Source organism: Thermobia domestica, chromosome 12 (genome assembly GCF_964235325.1).
Source record: "Thermobia domestica chromosome 12, izTheDome1.hap1.1, whole genome shotgun sequence".
Taxonomy (NCBI): domain Eukaryota; kingdom Metazoa; phylum Arthropoda; class Insecta; order Zygentoma; family Lepismatidae; genus Thermobia; species Thermobia domestica.
Window position 1 is genome coordinate 233,427,065 of NC_137465.1, and position 24,356 is coordinate 233,451,420.

Below are 24,356 nucleotides of genomic sequence, written 5' to 3' on the forward strand. Positions count from 1 at the left end.
ACAATCTACCTATGTAGTAGTTATGTCACATGCTATTTCACATGCTTATTATCTACCTACATGGTAGTTACTTCCTCTACTTCAAATGCTTACAATCTACCACCATGGTAGTTATGTCCCTTATTTCATATGCTTATAATCTATTTGCATGGTAGTTGTGTCCAATGAAATCTAAAACGTACATTCAAAGCTGCAATCAACCTGCTGTAAGCAGATGTACCATAACTATTGCCGGCTCCTGAAGGAAGTATTTAATTTTAGTTAGTAAAATATTTAATTTTAAGACTGCAAGATAAAAAGAAGAAATCTTCAGAAAGTTATAGGCCTATCAAAGAATTTGCACATTAGTAAGCTTTCTTCCTTTACCTTGTAGCGATAAAGATTTAAATTTTTAGCCCTGTGATTTATCTCAAGAGCCGCCACTGGTCACAATGTTATTGAATAATAAATGAATTCCCCTTAACCGCCAATGACGATTTAACTCGTCATGAGAATTTCGCTTGTATTTGTAGTCTTACGACTACATAATAAGATTCGTATTGGGCGTGACGAATCAATACGTATCGTATTGAACATTTCGTGGAATGGGGAACTCAAAGATTTCATTTCATTTCATATGTATTTTTAACAAATTTATTGCCCATTCAGATGTAACTTTCTCATTTGGAAACTCCCCAGTTAACAGGTAAAAAAAAAAAAAAAAAAAAAAAATCTCCTTAAATTCTATGGGCCTTATGCAGAGTCGTTCTGACGCGTGATTAGACCCATACTAAAGTGCTTGACTAACATATGTTTCCTGCAGTAGTCTGGCTTTTACTATGACGCTAATCATACATCAAACCGGATCTGCGTAAGGTCCTATAATTTTAGGATTTTACTGTATGGTTTATGCACTTGAGAAGAAGAGAAATTTTCAAGCAGGATTATTCTAAATGAAATGTAATCTTTTATATTTTACACTTTGGCGCTATAGACTAAAGGAGAAGTATTATTATTCCAAATCAATCTACTGGAATAGTTGGTGGATACAGGCATTACAAATGGAAGAACAATGAAACAAAAATACTTTTACGTACTGTGTATGTATTACGACATCTGCATTTAAAGAGTTACAAATGTAATGGACGAATAACCATATATCTGAAGTTACTTTATTATGTGTTGTGTATTTCTTACGACAGAAGAACTGAGCTTGTAATGGAAGAAATCTTGCTTCCATGCTATCCCATTTTAGCTACGGTACAGATACATGAAATCATTATTTAAGTAGTTTTTCCATCAGAAAATCAACTCTTAGCCGCTTATAATAAATTACATCCACACATATGCCGTGGAAACCAGATGCAGAAACAAGCTAACCTGTGCTAAATGGCCACTGCAAACATGAACGCTACCTAATCGAGTCAGGGCAGAGCGCAGCTTGTATGATCGTGCAGGGGTGCTTTCGTAGGAAGCGAGCGCACAAGTGATGTTGAGTGTAACTGTAAACGAGGATATCGCAAAAATCGCTTTATATATTTTTCTGTGCATCTCAATACCTCCTGTCGCATATAAGAACAAACTAAGAAGTTACCTTGCACTAAAACATTGCCTTCACATAACACTTAAGTTCATCATGGCTTCCTTATGCTGTAGTAGGTGGTAACAACTGTAAAGTTTGAATTACGTTTCGGGACGTAATTACGCATGTCAGAGGCAAGGGACCTTATGCAGAGTCGTTTTGACGTATTATTAGCGTCATACTAAAGGCCTGATATTGCCGGAAACATATGTTAGTCGAACTCTTTAGTGTGACACTAATCATACGTCAGAACGACTCTATATAAAGAACACGATTTCCATATACTTTGATTACTTATACATTACTATTGTGACAAACATTACATATCCTTAAATTTTACAAGTCCATGTGTATCTAAACTAAGATAGTATCCTCGCTTCAACTATATGAGTATATTTATGTTTTTCCTTCTGTAAGTTTAGTTGCACCCAAATTTCCTAAACTGAACGCTCTTTCATTATTCCGAGCAGAAGAAAGGAAAGTTCATTGGATTTTCTTTCTCCTCTTCTGTGTCAAGTAAAAGAAGACGTGAGAAAATGTAAATGGCGAATGAGGGATGACTGCGTTAATATATGGAGGTGGAGTTTGTGTCTAAGAACGAATCTTCGTTTGTAATGTATATATAAGTTTATTTCAGTGCTTGGAAGTCAATAAAAAGTGTAGTACTATTAATTTAATCCAAAAGGATAGTACTAAAAATTGGTTTCTACTTGGTAAGAAACTAGGTGATGCCAATGGTAAGTTAGAGTAAATAGTTACAATTTTATTGTGTTATTAAAAATAATTATATGTGCATTTAATAATAATAATAATAATGAACAGAGAAGTATATTTTAAAAATATAGGTTAGTTTTGTATAGAAAAGTAACGAATTTTACAAGAATATCTGACGTTCAAGCTGTGCAAAGCAGCATTCACCCTCCGTGGTCACCAATTTTTTTTTTTTTCACGGAAGTCACACTGGGGTTCGATAAACCCCAGGAGCATTTTTTTGGTCTTATTTAATGTTTTAAATATCTTTTTTGTATTTTTTTCTATTCTGTGATAGACGCAGCGTACCACTCATAACAGCAGGCAGTGTTGCCAATTGAATTTACATGGATGAGAAAAGTTTCAAAAAAACAGGAAAAAATCAGAACTAAAAGTAATTTCTCTGGGATCTGTCAGATCCAAGTGTGACCACGGAGGGTTAACTAATGTAGAGGTAGGATTAGAACTAAGCCAGATTTACTATACAGAGCCACATATTTGTAAAATTTACTGAACAAATTTGTATTATTTGTATAGATTAGCGTGTGAATAATCGAAATATATTATGTTCTTACCTGATATGGATAGGAGCTTATCTCTGTTGAAACACATTAATGAAAATTTAACCTGTGAAGCACAGATTCACCCCTAAGATAGCTAGGAGCTACAGTAAGCAAACTGAAGTAAAAGATCTGAAGTCAATGCGCAACCATAGAAGTATTTGAGAGTTGGGAATCCATATGTTTGTAAAATATACATTAATAATGTTCTGTTTTGTTTTTTACACAAATATGTAAGCAATGAAAGCATCGGGGCAGGGTCACGAACACAAGCTCACCGGCAAAAAGCTCAACGAACATAAGTGCACTATGTATGATACAATTGCAATATAAAATAATAATTAATTAAAAGCAGTGGCTTCACTCGTGCAGACGGTTCTACCAAATAGAAAATTTATAGGTAAAATACGACGTGAAACGTTTTTGTGAAGGAATGAGAGCGTGCATGTAAGTAATTATTGTCAGCGCACAACGTATTGAAATGAATTTTGAGTGATAGTGAAAGTATTATATCTGTAACGTTCTCTTCCATTATCTTCGTTTATACGTATACTCCCCGTCGCTGACGCGCCTGCTTCGTACGGACGTACGCCCTCGCATGTTAGTGACGGGAGTATACTACAAATTGGTTTGTGTTGAATGCGCTGTAGTTTTCATGCCACATGTCCACACTGTGTTTATATTGAGCCCTCATGAAGTTAATCTACAAGTAGTAATGGAGCTCCTCATTTAGTGCATGCTGTTTAAAAAAAAAAAAAAAAAAAAAAAAAAAAGCTCTAACCTAACGTGAAAATGTAAGAAATGTGTCATAATTTGGTAGAACTGTCCGTTCGAGTAATGCCAAAGCAATAGTAACGCCAAAAGATAAATTTATTCTGTTACTGTATTCTACTCCTGTAATAATACTGCGGCTTTCTTTAAATAAAAGACAAGGCCAACAAAATATCTCTTGATGAAAACGTTACTTCCACATAAACAGCTGGAAATTCATAATCCCAAACCTGAAAATGCCTGGTATCGAATCAGTTCCTTTCCGTAACTTTGGGTTTAAAGTTTTGTAACGGCGGGCTGGGTGGCCACTCTATCATGATATTCTGTTGCCTTTAGATCTTAACCACGAGAAATCTCTTGGGTTGGTTCTATTTCAAAGTACTTCAAAGTTTCATACTTTTAATTAAGTAAGAAATGAAAAGAAGCACAATAGCAAAACTGTTATGTAACAGAAAAAGCCTTATCTTTTATTCGTAGTTTAGTATTACGCTTGAATTATTTTTACTCTCGACAATAATAAACAGGTTGTAGCGAAGAAGTTCTCTCATATGAAATACCATAAATGAACGAGTTTTCATTATTTAGGGCTATCATATCAAAACTGAAGCATTTGTTAGTACATATTTAGGTTATAATGAACGTAATTTGAGGGATTCAGAACGAATGAATTTCGTGTTGCAGTTTTGTTCTTAAATAACGCCATGATTATTGACGAAGAACGGAACACACTGACGATCCAGACTATTTGAAGTATAAATGAATGCCAGTTATTCTTCATTACGAAATTCATTCTTTGCCTTGTAATTTCAGGGGGGGGGGGATTGACGCCCTTCTGGCCCAGTATCTGTCTCTCGAGGTCCAAGTTTACAGAAGATTTAAATGTTCGCCGTTTACATATAAAAGTCTATTACATAGTACCTTTTGTTTGCGAATTAACAAATTTTACCCGTAAATTGAATACATAAAAATAATATTAATCTGCACGACCAATTCCAAATATCTACAATCTGGTTAATATATAATCTTGGTCCGGGTAGGAGTGAAGCTCGTGAACAGTACGAGAGAGAACGTCGATAAAAGCTTGTGTATTGGTGATTGTGATTATGCTCGTAAATATGACAGTTGTTCATTTAATCAGGCGTTTGTGTGTTTTCCCATTCGTTTTTATTTTTTGTTTCATTTCGTAGTTTGTGCTGTACCTCCCACTGAGTTCTTTTCACGTCGTAAGTTGGGAACAAATATGTTTGTTTAAAAGAAGAGTGACTGATTGTGTTGTTTTCTGTTAATCTATGCTTTCTACGTAGTCACTTCATGTTTTTCGTTTGTTATATTTTAAAATCATAACATTAGCTATAGTACACATGATGATATCATATACATAGAGCACTAATGGCCTTTGAGCGTACGGTCCCTGATTCGATCCCAGCTTTCGCGAAGTTGTCTTTGTAGTAGACAAAAACCATGTGCGTGCGTTGTACCGTATTCCTCCCTGTTTCCTCATTTCACCATTTCAGTCATTATCACCATCATCGGGAGCTCCCTCATGGCTATTATGCGTCTTTGGTGCGGGAGAACAAGATTCGATTCCCGTTGGGAGCTCATGTGGTTCGGACCCCGCATTAAACTGTAGATCCACGTTTTATATAGCCTCGCTGCTGAAAGGAACTCTCAACTCTGTATCAACAAACAAAATCGTCGCTCTCAAAAAAAAAGAAAAAGAAAAAAAAAAACTAAATTACGAATCATGCCATGGAAATAATAAAGCAATCGTATTCTCGATATGATATCCACCAGTTGAAAGAGAACATATTTTCTTAACTATCAAAAGTGTGCTATTGTATTTATTCATTTCAATGTTCGCAAGATACGGCCTTGAAGTGATTAATTCGACATATGCATTTCGTTTTAGAAAAAAGGTACAAATTGTTTCTATTGTTTCGTTTGCCCCGTTGTGTGTAATGCAAGTCGTATGAGCGCAGTAATACATTATTTAATGAAAAGCATAGATAGCTATATCCAAAGTACCAGAGATGTTGATGTTTTGTGTTATATCACAACGTGATTTGATTCGAATGGAAGTTTCTTCACCGTTGATAAAGACGGAAGTCATCCTTTGAAACAGTACAGTTATTATAAAATGATGACGCTTACAAAATAAGTCTTTGATTATAACACTATACAAGTAGTTCGCTTTCCTTCATGGATTTTTTTTTTTTTTTTTTTTGTCTCCTCTATAATATCTGTTATGTTGCTTTTTCAAATACACTTCCGAAAATGCTTCCGGTCAGTTTAAACTATTTTTTTCTTACTCTGCTCATCAGGAACGGCATGTTATTTTCCACATGTCGTCTCATTTGAGGGAGAAGAGAACTGTATAGATGTCTCTTCTCTTTGCAAAAGTCACTGGTAGAGCGTTCACCTCTGGTGCTTGGGGTCCCGGGTTCGATCCCAGCCCCCGCCAAGTGAACTTTGTGGTGGACAAACACCGTGCTCGTGGGTTTTCTCGGGGTTCTCCCGTTTCCTCCCACTTTCTTCATTCCACCATTTCACTCATCTCTCATCATCACCGTCTCCTTTAGCCTAACCGGCATAACCGTGGGACGTAAAACTCCAAGATTTCATTTCATTTTCTTTGCAAAAGATTTACTTCGAAAGCAATTTGTTTGTAGTAAACAGCATCGTTTCTGTAAATTTCTTTTCAAGTCCCCTTTCCTTCTCGTATCTTTAATTTAATCAATTGGGGCCTAATCATTCATTTCATCTATCTTGAATTTGGACGTGTATGTAACGAGCGAGAAAAGTACTCAGTGCAAGATTCTTTTTCAAAAGAACATACAAGCTAATGTATAATAATAATAATAATAAAATATTTACCTGACACGTTTTTTTTTTTTTTTTTTTTTTTAATCTCGGATTTTCGGTAACTTTTGCCTGTTATAATACTAATGAAAGGAGGCAACCACCGATTTAAACTTAAGTTTCACAACCAAATCCTCTATATATGCTTTTTGTATTATTGAATTCGCACCTACAGACGATTTGTTGTGTGAAAATTAAATTTAAATCGGTTGTTCCCTCCTTTTACTAATATAATGATAATATAACCGCTAGCGGTGTTCTAAACACATGCACTGGATTTGTCCAGACACAACAGCTACGTTGTGGTATAAGCCACGTGGACTGACTGTGGGTGGAAGAGCACGTTAAAGTGTATGGCTGTTCTGGGAATGGACTGGATAACTTAGTGGTTAACCCATCAGTACGGTAACCGAAGATCCCGGGTTCGAGTCCTCGTCGACTCATGCTTTTTTCACTCTTCGTGTCTTTTTGACTGTTATATTTGGCTACGGATGAAAACGACGAAAAACGAGATTTTACTTGATTACTTATTTATTTTTATTTTTTCAATAACCTTGATGATTTATTTCCAAGAATTTCTGTTGGCAGAATCCTGTTGTTGGTACGTTAAAACCTGCCTTCAACGGACCCTTTATTAAACGGAAATATTTCACGGTTCCATGAATTTTGGAGTGAAAGAAATGTAAAAGTCCCTTCATTGAGCGGAAGCTATGTTATGCGGACAACGGAAAGCAAAATAAACCTTTAACGGAAAATTCTGAGTTCCGGTTTACTGCGTTTAGAAAATTTTTACACATCCTGTGAGAGGGCAAACATATGCATTACAATGTCTGCGATAAAGTCTTCGTTCTTTTGTTAAATTTTCCTAGACAGTTGACTTTCCCCATCCACTACGCATATTCACCCACCACAATTTTTGGCTAGTGCTACGGAGCATGTCAGCTGTCAGTCTTCTTTGCAGGCGAACTTGTGTTCCGCTTGTGTAGCGACAACCGACAAAAATGAGGAGAAAACTGATAAAATAAGGTTCTGGAAGAAAGGAATTCAGGCAATAAAGCAGGAATCATGATCTTGATTACATGTCGTGAAGACAAGCAGTGAAGGGTTCAGATCTTAGCAACCAGAGTAAAGTTGATTCGTGCTAGTGAACGTTAAACTTGAATGTAAAGTAAATCATGAAGATGTTCAACGTCAGTGAACCTCAGGTGTACGAGATTCTAAAGAGAAAAATAAAAATTTTGAAGCGGTGGGAAAACTGCAGTAATGGAAAAATAAAGAGAGATCTTAAGAAAACTGAAAACCACTACATTAACGAAATAGTGTAGGGGGTAGTCTGTTAGTGTCAGACCCAAAATTGACGGCATATCGGGCCCTATATTACAGGAATACGCTAAAATGGTACCTAAAAGTGGGTAAAACTTAAATCAAAGCATCTAATGGATAGTTAGAAAGTGTCCGCAAAAGCCATTAGATAGTTTTTAACGAATTTTGTGGTGAATGGTGTGATGTAAATAGTGTAACATTTGATTAATGGGCTGCTAAACTACCTCCCATAATCGAATTCCTTTGTATTTTTTAAAGGAAATATCTACCTACATTAAGCGGAAACCTGACTGAACGGAAATTCTGCAAGTCCCGCTTGATTCCGCTAAAGTGAGGTTTCACTGTAGTTTTGTTTTGTCTATCGTCAATTGTTTTATATATCTTTGATAATACAACATCAACGTAAAAAGGCAAGAATGTTGCCAGAGAAGTATCATATTTCGTCGATTTTCTACTCTAATGCAAGATAACAGGGAAAAGTTAAAGAAAATTTGTGTTAACAAATAAAAGAACACGTATCAGGCAAATATTTTATTTCATTTGTTATTATTGTTATACATTCCGTGTCCCTTAGCCTAAAAACCTTGAACTGAAACATTTAATATCATTTCATTGTTATACAAATACGTAAACGAAGATTAATATGTTAACATTGGAATGCAACTCTCGGTAGTTACGATTTTCAACTGCGTAAACAACGACTCGAAATTGTGTATACTATAAGAAGATACACATGGACAAGACTAGTAGACAAAGAAAGATACCAAATAGATTATATACTGATCCGACAAGCATTTCGAAATTAAGTGAACAGTAAGAGTTACCCAAGGGCGGACGTTGATTCAGACCATAATTTAATTTTGATGAAGTGCGAACTCCGACTAAAGAGGAAACGAGTGGTAGCACCAAACAAAAGAGAGAACACGATCAAGCTAAGAAGAGAAGAACTAACTAACTCTCTCTAACTAACTCTATGGCCTATGGAACCCGGAGGTTCAGTGCCGCGTTCACAAAAGCTCTCCACTGACTTCTACCCTTAGCTAATTGCATCCAGTTTCTACTTTGTATTCCTATCTCTGCGAGATCCATCTTAATATTGTCCTCCCATCTGCGCCTAGGTCTTCCTAATGGTCGTTTTCCTATGGGTCTACCAGTCAAGACTTTGAAAGCGTTTCTACTTTCTTCCATTCTAGCTACATGACCTGCCCACCTAAGCCTCCTAGACTTGACGACCGTAACAATGTTGGGTAAACCGTATAAACTATGTAGTTCCTCGTTATGAAGCTTCCGCCATTCTCCATTCTCGTTCCTCTTGGGTCCGAATATTCTTCTCAGGATCCTGTTCTCAAATACTTTCAGTCTATGTTCTTCCCTCAGAGTAAGCGACCATGTTTCACAACCATACAGAACAACAGGCATGATTATCGTTTTATATATTTTAAGCTTCAAATTCCTCGACAGAATTCGCGACGACAAGAGATTTTGAACCGAATAGTAACACGAATTCCCTGCTTTTAGTCGACATTTAATTTCTTCGTGAATATGATTTTCGTCTGTTAATATTGATCCTAAATATTTGAAAGTATTTACTTTATCAAAAGCATTATTTAATATTTTAACGCCTCCACAATTTGCCGTATTACGGTCCCGACGCACTTCCATGTATTTAGTTTTCTCTGCATTTACTTCTAAACCCATGTCCCTGCAAGCGTTTAATAAGATCTCTGCATTTATTTCTACTGTTCTCCTATCATCCCCTATTAAATTTACATCAGCATATGCCATAACCTGGTGAATGCCGTTCAACTCTAGGCCCTGGTTGCTATCTTTGATTTTCCTTATGGCGTATTCCAGCACAAAGTTAAATAATAATGGCGACAACGCATCTCCTTGTTTCAGGCCATTTTCGACGTGGAAGCTCGTGGACAAAAATTTTCCTACCCGGACTTTACTTTGGGATTCACTTAAACATATCTTAATTAATCTAATTAGCTTTCTCGGTATTCCAAGTTCTGTAAGAACGTTGTATAATGTTTCTCTCCTAACCGAGTCGTAAGCCTTTCTAAAATCAATAAATAGTTGATGTACCGGGGTATTGTATTCCCACTTCTTTTCGAGTATTTGGCGAATGGTAAATATTTGGTCGATAGTTGATCGATTTCGTCTAAATCCGCACTGATAATCTCCAATAATTTCATCTGCGTATGGGGTCAATCTTGCTAATAGAATATTTGAAAGGATTTTATAGGATGTTGACAGAAGAGAAATGCCTCGATAATTATTACAGTCAGTTTTGTCGCCTTTCTTGTGAATTGGAACAATGATTGATTCTTTCCACTCTTGTGGCAATTCTTCCTTGTTCCAGATAAGGAGAATGAGTTTGTGTATCTTGTTCCACAATTTTTCGCCTCCAGCTAAAATTAACTCAGCCGGAATTTCATCTACACCCGGAGATTTGTGTTTCTTCAATTTCTTTATAGCGGCTTCCACTTCTATTCGATTGGGTTCTGGAATATACGGTTCTGCGGTGTGTATCTCCTTTTCTCCACGCACATTAGTTTTTGGCTGCGTGTTCAGCAGATCGTCAAAGAAATCTTTCCATCTATTTAAGAGGCTATCCGTATCGGTGAGAACTGTTCCGTCAGATTTCTTTAATATATAAGCACGAAGTTGATAGCCTTTCTTAAATTCGCTGATCCCCTTATACATGTCCCGAATATTTTTATTTTTACTATTATCTTCAAGTTCCTTAATTTTAGCTTTCAAAAAATCCCGTTTCTTTGTTCTAAAAGTTTTGGAAGTTTCCCGCCTGATATCTGCGAAATTTTGTGTAGTTGTTTCATTCGGATTTTGTAGCCACCGTAATTTTGCCTGTTTTCTCTTCTCTGCTAGTTTAATGCATTCTTGGTCGAACCATGGTTTGTTCCTACGTATTTCCGCGTGTCCCAATTTTTCTATTGCTGAACTTTTAATACTATCTCTAATTTCAATCCAAGTATCCTCAACACTAGTGCACTCCGAGTCTTCTAAAACCGCGAATCTATTCGAAACTTCAATCTGGTATTCCTCTCTTACCTGGCTCTCTTCTAATTTCTTTAAATTAAATCTCTCCGTTTTCGGACATTGAATATTACCTTTATTCAACGATAATCTCTCCCGTATTATCGCTACTACCAGGTAGTGATCAGTGTCACAATCAGCCCTTCTAAACGACCGGACGTCAATTATGCCAGATTGTCTTCTTCTATCTACTAAAACGTGATCAATTTGATTATGTGTTTTTCCGTCTGGTGATGTCCAAGTATATTTATGAACGTCGCGATGTGGGAATTTTGTACTCTTCACGATTAGGTTTTTGGATGTTGCAAAGTTCACGAGTCTAACACCGTTGTCATTACTTTCCTTATGCAAACTTTCGTTCCCTATAATCGGTTTGAAAATGCTAAGAAGAGAAGAAAATACAAAAAGGGAATGTGCAACTGCGACAGACAAAGAGGCGTCTAAGGTAGCTTTAGCGGGTGATGACATCAACTCCAAAAGGGAAGCCGTGAAAGCAGGGATTACAAAAGCAGCTAATGAGCACATAGAAACAGAAGCGAGAACCCAATATAAACTCTGGATAACAGCAGAAATATTTGAAATGATGGAGAAAAGAAGACAGTTCAAGATAACAAACAATGAAGAGGAATATAGAAGGTGAAGAAATCACATCAACAGAAAAGTAAAGAAGGCCAGAGAAAACTGGATAAACAATTTATGCAAAGAAACAGAGGAAAATGTAGTCAAAGGCAATACGGAAACGGCATATAGAAAAGTTAGAATCAGTTCGGTGAGGACAAGAAACGCACAGACATTATCATAGACAAGGACGGGACAACGCTAATAGAAGAGCAGCAGATAACAAGAAAATGAAAGGAGCACATTAAAGAACTCTGCAAAGGAGACAGTGAATGAAGAAGAAATAGAGAAGGAAGAAGAGGTCGATGAAAAAGAATTACAACCATCAATTTTACAGTGCGAATTGGACAATGCTTTGGAGAAAATGCAACATGGTAATGCTCCAGGAATAGATCAAATACCAATGGAAGTGATTAAGAATCTCGGAATAGCAACAAAGAAGAAACTATTTAATCTTACTAATAAATGTACATCTCGGGAGAAATACCAAAAGACTTCAAGAAAAGCATATTGGTCCCTATCCTGAAGGGAAAAGGCGCATGGAAATGCGAAGAACACAGAATGTTAAGTTTGCTTTTCCATGCATCAAAAATATTGTGCAAAATTATCGTACAACCAATAGAAGGGAAAATCGAACAACGGCTATAGGAGGAAAAGTTTGGATTCAGCAGAAAAAGGGGAACAAGGAAAGCAATACTGATCCTACGTTTGATCATGGAAGAGCGCATCAGAATAAACAGAACAATTGTGATAGCATCTGTAGATATAGAAAAAGCTTTTGACAACGTAGATTGGAATATCATGTTCAGAGCGTTGAAGAATCTGAAGGTGGATTACAGAGACAGAATAATATACAACTTTACAGGAAACAGATAGCTGTTACAGGAAGAGATCAGAAGGAAGCAAGAATAACTAAAGGACTAAGGCAAGGATGTGGACTTTCAGCTCTCCTGTTTAACATTTATATAGAAGAGGCTATAAAAGAATTCTTTGATAGAAACGAGAAAGGCGTAAAAATAAATGGCCAGGTTTTCATCAGAGTAAGGTTTGCTAATGATATAGCTGAGAACAAAAAGGACTTGCAGGAAGCACTTTCAAACTTGAATGAACAACTGAAGAGAACATTCAAAATGAACATAAATAAGAAGAAAACCAAAGTGATAAAGTGGACAAGAGCAGGACAGGAAGAGGCAAACACATGGCTAGAGGCAGAGAAAATTGAAGACGTTAAGATGTTCCCCTATCTAGGAAGTCTTAATATCCTCGGACGAAAGAAGTGAAAAAGGCGTAAGTTCCAGAATAGCACAGGCTAAACAAGCATTCAATGGGAAAAGAGGACTGCTAGCATCAAGAAATGTGTCCTTGGATGTTCAAAAACGATTTATTAAGACTGGTATGGAGTGTGGCACTTTAAGGATCAGAAACGTGGACATTGAGAAAAGCTAAAATATCCAACTTGAAAGCATTTGAAATGTGGTGTTGGCGCAGAATGCTGCGCATATTATGGACGGAAAGGAAAAGGAACGAAGACGTACTAAAAGAAGCTAATAAAGGAAGACAGATTATGAAGATAAGATAAGGAAGGAGAAACAGCATGCTTGGCCATCTTATTCGGCACTCCGACTGGATCACCGTGGTGATAGAGGGAAAGACAGAAGGAAAACCAGGAAGAGGAAGACCAAGGATAGAATATGTAGATGCTGTTATGAAGAAGAGATCGGATCAGAGTATAAAACAGCTCTCCCAAGAGAGAGAACAGTTTTAAAATTTCCATGTTGTGCACCAACCTATGATTGAGGTGAGAAAGAAAATAAGAAGAGTAAAAATACGCACGACTGGACCGAAAAATCTAACTCGGGTTTCCGGCTTAACGTACCGTCGGGGTAACTACTGCGCTATTTAGTACGCTTCCTGAACAGAGCAGCTATATGTTCTATAACTCTTGAGGTTGGTGCTCTGAGACCCAGATCACTTGGAATATACAACTCTCGTTTTGTTTGGGCAATTCATTGTCTACAGAACACCTCTACCAGTTGAATTATATACTATATAGTATATGACAAGTAGATGAAATAGCCAATTCTATAGCACAGCAGTAGTTGTACAATCCACTAGTCTTGAACACTCAGTTCAGAAGTGATAGAATGTGTAACTTTCTGAGAATAGACTTGTCTCCACCTACATCAGGCGGAGACCGAGGGTTCAATTCACAGCCCAGTCGCGCATTTTTTCACACTGTACACTATTGAACTCGGATCCATAGAGACATTGATATGTTACATAATCAGCTACTTTCTCTAATTATCACGTAAGTTGTATGTAATTCTTTAGAAAACGGAGCTCACGCTTTTTACTTCTCTTTAGTGTCTTCTATACTCTTAAGGGCTGTTAGGCTATTTTAAAAAAAAAAAATTATTTTATTTATCTGAATCTAATTTTCTGTACCCTTTCTAGAATCACACTACGCCATTGGAAGATCTGGCTGCAAGGGGAGGTAGTCAGCAAGGTTGCCTCAAGGTATTTATTCAGAGAGATTATAGTGATGGAACCTCGGTTAAATTTCAGACTCGATTCCCACAGGAATTGGAAGATAAGGTTAGTATTTTTAATTCTGAAATACTTTTGATCCTCAACCTTTTTATATTGATATTGGGGATGAGTGAGGTTCTCACTTGAACTACAAAGGTTCCTATTTCCTCGTCCGTCATTCTTCTTCTGTATTCTATACATAACGACGCGGATTTATGTTCTGCCTCAAATTTAAAGACAAAGTGTCTTGCCTCACTTATATAGACTGTGTTTATTTCAGAAGGAAGAAAATTAACAGCTAGGTCTTTATTATTATCATTATCGAAACTTTGCTGGCGATCGGATCTCGTAGATTCTAAATTAAAACATTTCACTCGCTGATTTCTTTACCAATGCGAATAAAGAATACAGTGTTGCTGTCCATTATTTTAGTCGTCACTTTTGAATATTACATTAACACAGCAATGTAATACCTAAATGTCATAAACAACATTACATTTGTCACACTTTTATCGATATGGCATGAGTCACGTTAGTATGAAGTGTTCATTAAGTATGTACTGTTCCAGATTACAGTTGAACACCGTTATAGCGAATATGATTGAGCGCGAACAAAATTAATTGTGCATGATTCCCGAATATGTATTTTTTCAGTGACATTCAGTTCTGAAGATGTATTAATAAATAAGTATTTTAAGTAAATTCTGAAATTAGGCGTGTACTGAGAAACACTAATGCAGAAAGTAATTATAATTATACTAAGTTTATCCTTTCAGTGCAAGTTTTGAAGTATATTTTTGGTGTGGATTTTTCGCAAAAACGTACTTCATACTTTTAGGTTGGTGAAAATCTTAACAGCCGTAGGTAGAACTCAATCAATTCCGGGAGCCGCGGTGGCTCAGTGGTAGAGCGTTCACCTCTGGTGCGTGGGATCCCGAGTTCGATCCCAGCCCCCGCCAAGTGAACTTTGTGGTGGACAAACACCGTGTGCGTGGCTTTTCTCGGGGTTGTCTCGTTTCCTCCCACATTCTTCATTCCACCGTTTCATTCATTTCTCATAATCACCGTCTCCTTTAGCCTAACCGGCATAATCGTGGGACGTAAAACTCAACGATTTCATGTTTTTTTCAATCAATTCCGGTTTTAACTTTGATTACCATAGAGCAAAAAAAAAAAAAAAAGTCATAGATGCGAGAAATTGTTTCCTGCAGTCGATTATGCATCCCAAGAATACATTTCATCTCCATCCGTAACTCATCACTTTTGGCTTGGGAGACCCGAGTTCGATTCCCGACGGAACTCATATGGTTCGGATTCAACGTTAATCAGTAGGTCATGTCTCATATAACCTCGCTGCTGAAAGGGACGTTAAACTCAAAATCAACTCAACTCTGCACTAAGACCGGAAGTAAAATAAATCCACTACAACTTCCGGTTTCAATATTTATCTGTATGAGCAAAACTGTACAAGAGATAGCCAGAATCGTTATTTTAATTGATCTATCGTTCTAAGAAGAGATATCATGTATCTCTCAAACCGAAAGTGGCAGAAATTACCTACTTCCGGTTTTAACGTTAATCGCTGGAGAATAATAATTGTAATGGATAGGGAGAAGCGATTTTCTACAATAAATTAAGGGTCCCACTAATGTATTCCATCTCCAGTCTAAACTCATTATTAAAACTAGAAATGGTAGAGATCTTCTATTTGTGGTTTCAGTATTTAGTAAATATAACGCCATTCAAAACCAAATTCTCTCACGTGGTGTATACGTCATATTTTTCCTTGTTAAATATCTTACAAGTGTTCTCCGACAAAAAAGAAAAGTAAGGAGAATAAGTTAACATAGCATATGAGATTACATTATGTAATAACGAAGTCTTTTTAAGTTAGTAGTGTCCGATGTATAAAATACAGTTATCCTGACTTAACGTAGTACATGGCTTACTTTACGTCAATTCGTACTTACATAATGGGAGATCCGGGTTAAATTCCCAGGAGCTCATGTAGTTTTGATTAGCTGAAGGTTTACGTCTCATATAGCCTTGCTGCTGAACAGGACGGTAAAGTAAAATCAAATCAATAAAAAGAAATCGTAATGTGTATAATATGAAAATGAAAGTCAGTACGTTTCTGACTTAATAACTATTAAATCACCTTACCAACCTTGATCAAATTTTAAACATAGATGAGGTTCGGTCCTGGGATGCTTTGTATTATTTCACTTTGACGGTGCAACTTAGGGAAGGAGAGGGATAATCGAAAATGACCGATATTAGTGTCGAATCCATAGTTTTTGAGGTCGCTGGGACGAACAGTTGAGACTTCCCATGCGGTTTAAATCCAAATTCACTTCTTTATGTCCAAAATTAAACGTATTCTCCCCGTGTGAGGAACGAGTGTTTCAGGTAGTTTATAAAATAATACTGTTATATATATACGCACACACAATAATACTCTTAAAAGTAAATATTGTAGGTTTTTTTTATAAGATTACATTTAAGCAATTTACAAATTCGACTTACGCAAAATTCAAAGTTTCGTAATGGTTTACAGATTGGAAGATTATTGTGTAATAATTATAATATATTTGCTTCGAATCTTCCAAAGCTTATCATCAGTACCAATAAGTCTGGCATCCTTTCGTTGCCATCTGACTGCTATTCACTAGTTCGAAATACTCCTTATTACTCTCTCAATTTATTCGAGGTCTTTGACATGCACAACCTGTGAACATCTAAATGTGTAATGAAATGAAATCTTTAAGTTTTACGTCCCACACTTATGCTGACTAGTCTAAAGAAGACGATAATGATGAGAAATGAAGTAAATGGTGGAATGAAGAGTGGGGGGCAACGGGAGAACCCCGAAGAAACCCACGAACACGGTGTTTGTCCACCACAGATTTCAGTTGGCTCGAGCTGGGATCGAACCAAGGACCCCATGGACCAGAAGTGAAAGCTGTACCACTGAGCCACCGCGGCCCCTAAATATGTAGTGAACGCACAAGAATGAACCTTATTTATATTCGTGTTGTCATTCCCCAGTATACAGTTCACGAAATATTACTCCGTGAACAAATAATATCACAGACTCATCTTCACAACTCTCATAAAAAAATTTATAAGCAATACGTTACTTCCAGCCATAACATTTATTACCTCATAAACGTACTGCTCCTTGATACCAACAAACAGCACTTTTTGAGCTCCCTCGTGGCTAAGCGGTTAGCGTACGCGCCTTTGGCGTGGAAGACCCGGGTTCGATTCCCGGCGGGAGGTCATGTGGTTCGGATTCCATGTTAATCAGTAGGTCCACGTCTCATATAGCCTCGCTGCTGAACGGGACGCTAAACTAAAAATCAACAACAATCAAATCAAACAGTACTTTTTTTCTTTCTATCCTGGAGAAAAATTAAAAGCTCAGTTTAATTTGTTAATTTTATGCGCATATTTTTCGATAAAACTACGTATTTTACCACAAAATAATTACTATATGAAAATAAATAATGGTAGATAAAACGATTAGTAGGATTGAGTAGATGGTCTAATTGTAAGTTCATTTTGAAATTCATTTAGGAAATTCCTATAAAATTGATTATTGATTAAAGTATTAAAAAAATTAATGATTATTTTATTCCTTTTTCAGATTGAAAGACAAGCCTTTGAGCACACTATTAACCAGCTGAATGCTATGTACGCAGAAGCCGAAAAAGCAGGATGTAGCACGTATTGTGAAGGCTGTATGGCATGTCTTACTGCATATCTTATATACATTTGCACGGAGACACATTATGAAAAGGTAGTGTTCTTTGACTATGTGTAGAATGTAAGAAGAGTAACATAGTGATGATTGGGGTTCATCCTCAAGGAAAGAGCTGCTTGTACTGTAAAATGAAAACTAAGAAACATTAGCACATAGAAACATGGTGGTATAACAGTGTAATTGATGACAGGTGCAGCAAATGCGACGTGATTCTTTAATTGAATATATTTTTTAAAAAAAGGAACTTTAACCTTAGATCTGTAGCTCCATTTACGCCTAGATTTTAATCACCCTTCCCCTTTCTTATTTGTTCTTTTGGATACCTCGGAATAATCAGCTCTAACAGTACCTTTGGGACTCCCTCATAATATTGGTCAAGTTTTGGGAGATAACCCTGTTTTTAATTATCGCATTTTCGTTCCTATTGTTGAGATTGAATTAGTTAACTTTCTCTGAAGCTTTTATTTTGAGATTTTACTAGGTTTTATTATTATTATTAATTATTATATTGTTCTCAGTTATTTTCTGTTATATGTTTTTGTATTTTGCTGTTTATCCTCTTAGTTTTTTCACGACCTGTTGTTTTTAATTTTGATTATTAGAATTCACACTTCATGTTATGTTTCATTGAGATTTTACTTGCTTTCATCTGTTATAGAAGTTATGATTTTGATTATTGTTTTTATGAGATGATATGTCGGTTAGTTCTCGCGACGGCAACAAATAGCCTCGACTCTGGTGTTTCTATTAAACCCCGAACCAATCAGTCTTTCCGGCAGCTGCACTAGATATGTAATTTGACATTGACATAACTAACAAGAATATACAATTATATACATAAAATCAACGAGAGTAGCATTACTATTTGATTATGCATAAAAGCTATACACATACACATATTGGCACATATAGAAAATCACCAGATACAAACATATATATATATATATATCGGGTGTTGCAAAATAAGTGTTACAACTCTTGGGAGGTGACTCCTGCCACTGACAAGCAAGGGGCGCGATATCGAGACTCGAATTGCGCAATAAGAGTTACATATACTGAAAGAGCATCAGGTAGTTAGTAAGTTACCAAATTATTAGATGCAGTCCGCCAGTAGGGAAAAAGTTATGGGACTGTAAAGTTCAGAGCCTGGCGTACGAAAACCACACAAAACTTAGCATTTGGCTTGTTCCTCTTTGTATTGACAAAAGATAATGAACTCTAACGTATTCCCATCACAAAACATCATGTTTGACATAAGAAAATCTGTATGAGAAGAAATCTTATGTTGCCATCCATAAAAATTACAGTGTTGCCAGAATAAGAATACCTCGAAAAGCTTGATTTGCAGCGAAAGAAAGAATGAACACAACTGTGTTTTGTGACATCATGTTTTCGTGGTTTGCACGGAACTACGTTTTACATAATGCGTTATTTAGTTTGTAAGAATCAAAGTAGTTATAATATAATTGTATTAACATTACAGTATATTATTTAAACAGAAGTGCAAAAGCTACCAAAAGAACACTAGTATGAAGGTGCTTCGCAAAGTAGACCTCACGATAAACCTGTGAAAATGTCATTCGGGTTCGAATCGGTTTGTTCGTTGGGCATTTATCGTGAGGCATACCGACAGACAGACAACACAAATGCCGAGCATCGCGATTCGTAAAACTCGGTCGCTGGCTATCGTCCGGTGTGCATATTGTACTAACTGTTTTTGTTTGGATCAATCGATACTTTCTGCTCTTCATATCAATTGTGTGGCTTAACACTGCCATTTACATAGCTATCTCCCCTTCCCAAGCAAACACCATTTGCTATTGCACACACAAACAGGTTATTCCTTCTGTTTGCCAGTCTCTCATCTTCACTTTGTAGCCCCATAATTTTGCTCTACTGGCGAACTGCAGCTAATAACGTGGCCACTTCCTGATTGATGCTCTTTCAGAATATATTTTATAACCCGTATTGTGCAATGCAAGTCCCGATCATGTACTATTTGCTTGCAAGCTTTTCGAGGTATTATTCTGGCAACACTGTAATTTCTATGGATGGCAACACTAACAATTCTTCTCATACAGATTTTCTTATGTCAAACATGATGTTCTGTGATGGGAATACGTTAGAGTTCATTATCTTTTGTCAATACAAAGAGGAACAAGCCAAATGCTAAGTTTTGTGTGGTTTTCGTACGCCAGGCTCTGAACTTTACAGTCCCATAACTTTTTCCCTACTGGCGGACTGCAACTAATAATTTGGTAACTTACTAACTACCTGATGCTCTTTCAGTATATGTAACTCTTATAAGGCAATTCGAGTCTCGATATCGCGCCCCTTGCTTGTGAGACAAGAAAAAAGTTCTCTTGAACTTTCGGCTATCGGACATAGTTTCAGATCTACAAGGTGCCGAAAGCGTGGGAAAATGACTTTCGGACGCCAATAGTTCGGAAACTATCCAACGTAAAGAGGGCGGGTAAAAAATTCACTGAAGAAGTCATACCTGCTGTATTAAATTTTACATGTTTCACAATTCTACCATGCATGCGCAAGGGATTCCCCAAAGGAACGTAGGGAGTCCCGGTTAATCTGCCAAATAAAAATTGGTCTAAATGGATATGAATTGATAGGGTTTCTACCAGGTAACAATAATTCGTTTGTATTAAGTCGATATCTGGAACAAATACAAAATGGCGGATACCGTCATGCCTGTTGTGTGTGGTTGCATAATCGCCAGGTGCGGATGCTGGCCAACATTGACGTTCTGAGTATTAAGTGTAGCGAATTTGTACTCAAATGCTCTAGAAAGACATCTGGAATGTCGGTAGAGCACAACAAATGAAGCAGGGTGATTTTACGTGTGTGGAGACACTTAACAAAAAATGCTCAGAAATGCACTCATACTAAGTAAACGTGAGTTCAAAGCGTCGGAAATGTAAGGAATAGCATCAAGAACATGAAACCCATTGTCAATTCACCAATACTATTCTCTCAAACCGATGCAATATGATGTGCACGGTTGCATACCAATAAGGATGCAACAACTGAGGCCAGATTGAAATTGTGCGAGGGTATTCACTAAGAAACTAGGTAAACTAAAGGAATGTCAGTAGTGGGACCTCATGATCGATATTGAAATGTGACCAATGTGTTTGTGGATATCAACATGTTGCTAATGGACAAATGACATGTCCCACTACTGCTGGAACACCGCCCCAGGTGCGAAAAATAGGAAAATAACGTTGTAGATTCTGCTATTACATCTGGTGCACTTTTTGGTAGAACGTAACTAGAACACGATTGTATTAATGTCCCTCTTTGTCCCACATGCGACACATATGAAAAGAAATCTCTTAATCAATGTTTCAAATTATGATAGAGCGTGAAAATAACAAACTCGTATCATGTCCCACGTCCTCTGGGACATATAACGTACACGAAATATAGGAAAATACCTCCAGAATTCGTATCTTACACACAGTGCACATGCTAAGATAAAGGCGAAAATAAACCAGTTTGGCACACGTAATACTACTGCTGGAACACCATACATATGGAAAATAAAACGACATGAGAGATAGGAAGAAACGTCTTAAAGCTCTGATTGTTTACAACTGTGCAGTAGAAGTAACAAAATGAAACATACAAGCATGTCGGGAGGCTGTACAAGAGCGCTTGCCAAACAAAGTGAGTACTCCTCAAAGAAATAAATATAGTGAAAGTGAGGCTCCCTTGATGCCTCAGGGCTAGAGCGCTTGCTTTCGCTCGCGTGGTCGCAGTTTCCAGTCCTACTGGGAGCCCACGGCCTCAGATTCAAGACCCGAGTAGTTATTTTCCTATTTTTCGCATGTGGGGCGGTGTCCCAGCAGTAGTGCGACACGTTGACATTTGTCCATTAGCTACATGTGGATATCCACACACACATTGGCCACATTTCAATATCGATCATGCGATCCCACTAGTGACATTCCTTTAGTTTACCCAGTTTCTTAGTGAATCCCCTCGCACAATTTCAATCTGGCCTCAATTGTTGCATCCTTATTGGTATGCAACCGTGCACATCACATTGCATCAGTTTGAGGGAATATTAAATGGTGAATTGGCAATGGGTTTCATGTTCTTGATGCTATTCTTACATTTCCGACGCTTTGAACTCACGTTTACTTAGTATGGGTGCATTTCTGAGCATTTTTTGTTAAGTGTTTCCACACACGTAAAATCACCCTGCTTCATCTGTTGTGCTCTACCGACATTCCAGATGTCTTTCTAGAGCATTTGAGTACAAATTCGCTACACTTAATACTCAGAACGTCAATGTTGGCCAGCATCCGCACCTGGCGATTATGCAACCACACAACAGGCATGAAGGTATCCGCCATTTTGTATTTGTTCCAGATATCGACTTAATACAAACGAATTATTGTTACCTGGTAGAAACCCTATCAATTCATATCCATTTAGACCAATTTTCATTTGGCAGATTAACCGGGACTCCCTACGTTCCTTTGGGGAATACCTTGCGCGTGCATGGTAGGATTGTAAAACATGCAAAATTTAATACAGCAGGTATAACTTCTTCAGTAAATTTTTTATCCGCCCTCTTTACGTTGGATAGTTTCCGAACTATTGGCGTCCGAAAGTCATTTTCCCACGCTTTCGGCACCTTGTAGATCTGAAACTATGTCCGATAGCCGAAAGTTCAAGAGAACTTTTTTTCTTGTCTCAGTGGCAGGAGTCACCTCCCAAGAGTTGTAACACTTATTTTGCAACACCCGATATATATAAATCATAAATAAAGACATGCATACATACATAAAAAACAAATAATTGAATATTAATAGTAAATGCAAAGACGTCTCTCGAGATTTTAACACAAATGTATCGAGTTTTCGTGATTTTTCTTTCTGTTCTCTCAATAAGATCGGTATATGGTCGTATACTTTCGTTTATTTGCATAGTCTATGCGCATAGACATCTGATCGCTCTATTGTTTAGAGGATCAGAATGATGTAATAATTGCGGCTTTAATTAGCCTACTTCGTGTTTTTCCATATGTATTCTACATAACTCAAAATAATGTCGGTTCCGTTTTATTTACGGATTCCGTATTTCGAACCAAAAAAATGATTAATCGTGAGACTAGTCGCATTCATTATAATCACTAATTAATTTTTTAGCTCTCTTGCATAACATACTTTTGTTGAGACTTTACGGTATTATTTATTAGGCTTTTATTAGCATATAGATCGAAATAGATTCATTTAATCCGTTAACTTCTATGCAAAATGACCTTACAAACACAATAATTTTTGGACAATTGGAGTAATACACTGAATATGTTTCTAGGAATGCATATCACGTCTTGTTCTAAATTATCTTACATTTCGAATATTGCATGTCCATAGCCTAGATGATGCACTTTCGCTTCATACAAACTTCAATATGGTAAGGTAAATACTTCTTTCATTACAAATTTCACAGTTCGAGTCGTTGAAGGTCTACAACATGTTATTTGGTCTACATTTAATTTAACTTTCTTTATAGATTATTGATAAATCCTAAATGACAAATAGAAAAATTACATAAAGTACTATCTCTTTAATAAAAGCAACGACATGGTCACTGATGTCACAGAATATATAAGTAACATTGTTAAGGTGTATCTATTTAAATAAGCCTAGCTCAAAAAAAAAAAAAAAAAAAAAAAAAAAAGTTTGGTAACTATAGTTTGAATTGGAAAATCTATTCTCCATGCGATGAAAATGCCTTTAAAGTTTTCAAATAGTTCCGACTTTTATACTGCGAACGTCTTGCATTTTATTCGATGCCGAAAATTTCCCTTTTAGCATCAACAAAAAATAATTTGGATGGGTCCTACCTTTTGCCGTCCACACTGCTCTCACCACTTTGGACGTCGCGACTGAGCTGACCACAAACACACAGAGGTCCCTGCGTTTCCTGGCTTCCTTCTTCCGCGAGGAGTGTCCTGGGTTCCTTCCTTAGACTCCTGCTGCGTCCTCCTTTTAAACTGCAAGGGACGTCGCTCTTGGGCGTCTCCTGGTCCATCAAAGTGGGGCTTCTGTCGCTCCATTTCTGATATGATGCACTTTTAACCACAATAGCACTTTAAAATGTCACATTGCACCAACATCACTCTTTGTGTCAGAAATGTAGTGTTACACGGACTAATTGTATTGATTGTTTTTAAATAGTATTTATAGTACTTCAAGCTGATTACATATTATTAAAGCTAGTCTAAGTGCTTTCGGTAAGTGCTTTTAAGTCCGTTATCGCTGGTTGTCTGTAATTGCTCGTAAATGTGTTTATATGCGCGAAAAACTCACTTAAAAAAAATGTGTGTGAGCGTTTTGCTATGTTTCGGAGTGTTAAAAGTTTTTCGTACAAATTGAAGAAGATCTATGTGTAAGTTCCTATGCCTTAGCAAAGTTACAACATCGTACACTGGGCGTCGGTGAGTTTAGCCGCACATATTCTAGGTTAATTAACGTGTGATTACTAACGAGATGTGTGTGTAAGTTCCGGATATGTTTTTGTGTTTTGT

General features: G+C 36.9%; 1 protein-coding gene across 1 annotated transcript in view; it reads left to right on the top strand.

The window, feature by feature from the left end:
• Positions 1-2,072: 2,072 nt before the first annotated feature.
• Positions 2,073-24,356, top strand: part of LOC145667122 (golgin subfamily A member 7) — a 46,580-nt gene continuing 24,296 nt past the window's right edge. The window contains exons 1-3 of the mRNA XM_081734866.1: positions 2,073-2,298; positions 13,957-14,097; positions 17,681-17,833. Of these exons, the coding sequence (XP_081590992.1) occupies positions 2,290-2,298; positions 13,957-14,097; positions 17,681-17,833 (303 nt within the window). The 5' untranslated portion in view covers positions 2,073-2,289. The remainder of the gene's footprint in view (positions 2,299-13,956; positions 14,098-17,680; positions 17,834-24,356) is intronic.